Below are 3,701 nucleotides of genomic sequence, written 5' to 3' on the forward strand. Positions count from 1 at the left end.
TAATAGAGTTCCATTTTGGAACAGAATTATAGAATTTGGCTGTGTTTAGAAGATAATAATTAAGAAGAAAATATGTATTATACACAGAGAAAGAAAACTTAAGATTCTCCATTTACTACCTAGAACAAATTATTTTTAGCATTTTGATATATTTCTTTCCAGCCCTTTTTTAATGGCAGGTGTTCTATTGAATGCATTACCTTCATTTCTTTCTTCCTTTTTTTCCCTCGTATTATTTTTACAAAATTATGGTCTGTCTATGTATCTTTGTATCTACCTATGTGTCTATGTAACTATGTATGTTGGTGCATAGTTCCCATTAAATGAATTTGATATAAATTATTTAATCATTCCTTTTTTTCATTTACATTGTTTTTGGTTTTCATTATTATGAACTAGAGGCCTGATGCACAAAATTCGTGCAAGGGGCTCAGCCCTCACAGCCCTGGCTTCATCCAGAAGGCTGTCCAGAAAGATGTTCGGTATTACACTTTTATTATTATAGATGATATTATAAAACCCTCTTACACATGCATCCTGATACATATCTCTGATTATTTCTTTAAAATAAATAATTGGAAGTGAAAATATTAAGCCAAGGAGAATGGGCATGTGTTATAATTAATACACTAATATTTTACCTACTTATCTCGATAATCCTAAAAATCTTCCAGTTTCCTAATGATTTTCAATTTTTCAAATTTATTCCTCAATTTAATCTCATTCCCAGAGTAAGGCAAATGTATTAATACTTGTTAATAGAGACCAAAATAGCCTTCTTTTTTTATCTGTTCACATTGGCCTTAGAATTAAAAGATTGAATCTATGATTTTTTAAATTTTGGACATATCACCTAATTCTAGATGTCTTAGATTTTCCATCTGCAAGATGAAGATAATAATTACCTAACAAATGGGATTGTTATGCTGTTAAATAATATATGTAAAAATGCTTTATAAACTAAAAAGTGCAATAAGCAACTATTATTTTTGTTGTTATCGTTGTTAATTTTTTAAATGAGAACTTTGTGATCCCCAATTAATCCTCAAATAGAAAATAGGACAGATGTGCAAACTGGTTTCCCCAGATACCCAGTTTATAATGCTGAAGAAATTAGAAAAGAGAGTTTAGAGTAGTGAGTCAGACTACCTATAAAAATACATATGCAAGCACAAGCTACAATACAAAGAGAAATAACACACATTTTGTGAGAATTAGTTACAGAGCAACACAAGCAATGGAAAAGGGCTTGGATTGATAGGATTGAGAAGACTTTCTGTGCAAGAGGAGACTGGAGTAAAGTATTGACTAAAGAGAAAAACATGCTTCATTAAAAACCAATCCAAGAGATTAAAACACACACACACACACACCCCCTCATACACACAGACAACAGTATGGTAAATCACCAGAGTGAAAGGGGGTTGGAAGGAGGTAAAAAGGGTAAAGGGGAGATAAAGTGAAGATGGAAGGAGAATTGACTTGGGTGGTAAATACACGATACAAAATACAGAAGATATTCTATAGAATTGAACACCTGAAACCTATATACTTTTATTCACCAATGTTGCCTCAATAAACGCAATAAAAACTTTTTTTCAAAATGGGGAGAGCAGTCAGGTTTGAGGCTATTGAATGATTTGTGAAAATGGTTTATGAAAGATGCAGACAAGTGGAACAGGGAGAAAGCAAACACTTATCTGTTACTTGGCAACTTAGAAGGGAAGATGTTTAAGATCAAAATAGTGCTTTAAATAAAGTAGAATAGATTGGCAAATTTGTTTTAGGTAAACAAAACCATGCAACTGTAATCCAGGAGAAAATGCTTTTAAAATTTAAACTATGCATTTTCTATCTCTTTAGCCTCAGTTTTCCCCTAACACCTGTGTTCTCACTCATCAGGAAATCTGTTCTAAACTAGCCCAGTTATCCTTCCTTCTACCTTATCACAACTCTGTGCATTCATTTTTACTGTTAGGCATAAATCTGCATACATGGAATTGCTTCCTGATTGTGTTTTTCTATCTTTACCTGTTAGTGAGCAGTAGTCTCCATTTCCCTGGCATCCATCCAGGAGCAGGTTCTTATTATCTACTCCTCCTAGAGTTCTCCTGCTCAAAGCATTGGGCGCGGATGTATTCTGACTGATTGACCTAAGTCTCTAGCTTTCAGACGTGGAATTTATCAATGAAGAGAGAGAACTACACAGTGGTGAGTGAATTTTTTTTCCAGGGATTTTCCAGCTTTCATGAACACAAGCTTATTCTCTTTGCAATATTTCTCACCTTGTACGTTTTAACCCTGGCTGGCAATGTCATCATTGTGACAATTATCAGTACTGATCGCCACCTTCACACCCCCATGTACTTCTTTCTTAGTATGCTTTCAACTTCAGAAACTTTGTACACATTGGTCATTGTACCACAAATGCTCTCCAGCCTCATAGGACAAAGCCAATCCATCTCCTTGGCTGGCTGTGCCACCCAGATGTTCTTTTTTATCACTTTGGCCATCAACAACTGCTTCCTACTCACAGCAATGGGGTATGACCGCTATGTCGCCATCTGCAAACCTTTGAGGTACACAGTCATCATAAACAAGAAAGTGTGTGCCCAGCTGGTTTGGGGGGCCTGCAGCATTGGACTGCTTGTGGCCATCATTCAGACTCCCTCTGTGTTCAGTCAGCCCTTTTGTGGTAAAGAGGTGGCCCATTATTTCTGTGACATCCGCCCAGTTATGAAACTCTCCTGTGCTGACACCAATGTACATGACATAATCACTTTTTTCATCAGCTCCCTTGTCATTGTGGTGCCCATGGGTTTGGTCTTCATCTCCTACATCCTTATCATCTCCACCATCCTCAAGATTGCCTCAAGTGAGGGCCAAAAGAAGGCTTTTGCAACGTGTGCCTCTCACCTCATCGTGGTCATTGTCCACTATGGCTGTGCCTCCATTGCCTACCTCAAGCCTGAGTCGGAGAACACCAAAGATCAGGATCAGCTGATCTCAGTGACCTACACCATTTTTACTCCTCTCCTTAACCCTGTGGTATATACTCTGAGAAACAAGGAGGTCAAGAATGCCCTTCACCGTGCTTTCAGCAGAAAACCTCTTGTCTAGGATCTTAGGTAGTTTGGCGTATAACTTACCATACTCTGGGTATGTTTGCAATCTGAAAAAAAAAAAGATCTTATTTTAATTTTTGTATGTACCTATCCAGTTTTCCCATCACCATTTGTTGAAAAGACTGTGTTTACCCAATTGTATATTCTTGCATCCTTTGTCACAGATTAATTGGCCATATAGGTGTGTGGTGTTTTTTCTTCTGGGCTCTCTATTCTGTTCCATTGATCGATGTGTTTGTTTTCAGTGCCAGGATGTTTTGATTACTATGGCCTTTTAGCATAATTTGAAATCAGGTAACATCACACCTCCAATTTTGTTCTTCTTTCTCAATATTGCTTTGCTATGCAAGGTCTTTTGTGGTTCCATGTAAATTTTAAGATTATTTGTTCTAGTTAATGAAAAATTCCATAGGTATTTTGATAGAGATTGCATTGAATCTATAGATTGCTTTGGATAATATGGATATTTTAATGAGGTTAATTCGTTTTATCTGTGGGCATGGTATATACTTCCATTTGTTTGTATCTTCTTCAATTTCTTCCTTCAATGTCTTATAATATTCTGAATACAGGTCT

General features: G+C 36.3%; 1 protein-coding gene across 1 annotated transcript; it reads left to right on the plus strand.

Moving 5' to 3' along the window:
- Nucleotides 1–2,187: 2,187 nt before the first annotated feature.
- Nucleotides 2,188–3,120, plus strand: LOC138995962 (olfactory receptor 10J1-like). Its single transcript, XM_070396797.1, has one exon. It carries the CDS (start codon nucleotides 2,188–2,190, stop codon nucleotides 3,118–3,120), a length of 933 nt encoding a protein of 310 aa, XP_070252898.1.
- The last annotated feature ends 581 nt before the right edge of the window (nucleotides 3,121–3,701 follow it).

The sequence above is a fragment of the Myotis yumanensis genome, unplaced genomic scaffold (assembly GCF_028538775.1).
Source record: "Myotis yumanensis isolate MYYU_CA2020_CCGP unplaced genomic scaffold, mMyoYum1.0.hap1 SCAF_17, whole genome shotgun sequence".
Taxonomy (NCBI): Eukaryota; Metazoa; Chordata; class Mammalia; order Chiroptera; family Vespertilionidae; genus Myotis; species Myotis yumanensis.

What these genes read in the sequence shown, in the direction of transcription:
- LOC138995962 (XM_070396797.1), top strand. Translation starts at nt 2,188, where the DNA reads ATGAAGAGAGAGAACTACACAGTGGTGAGTGAATTTTTTTTCCAGGGA.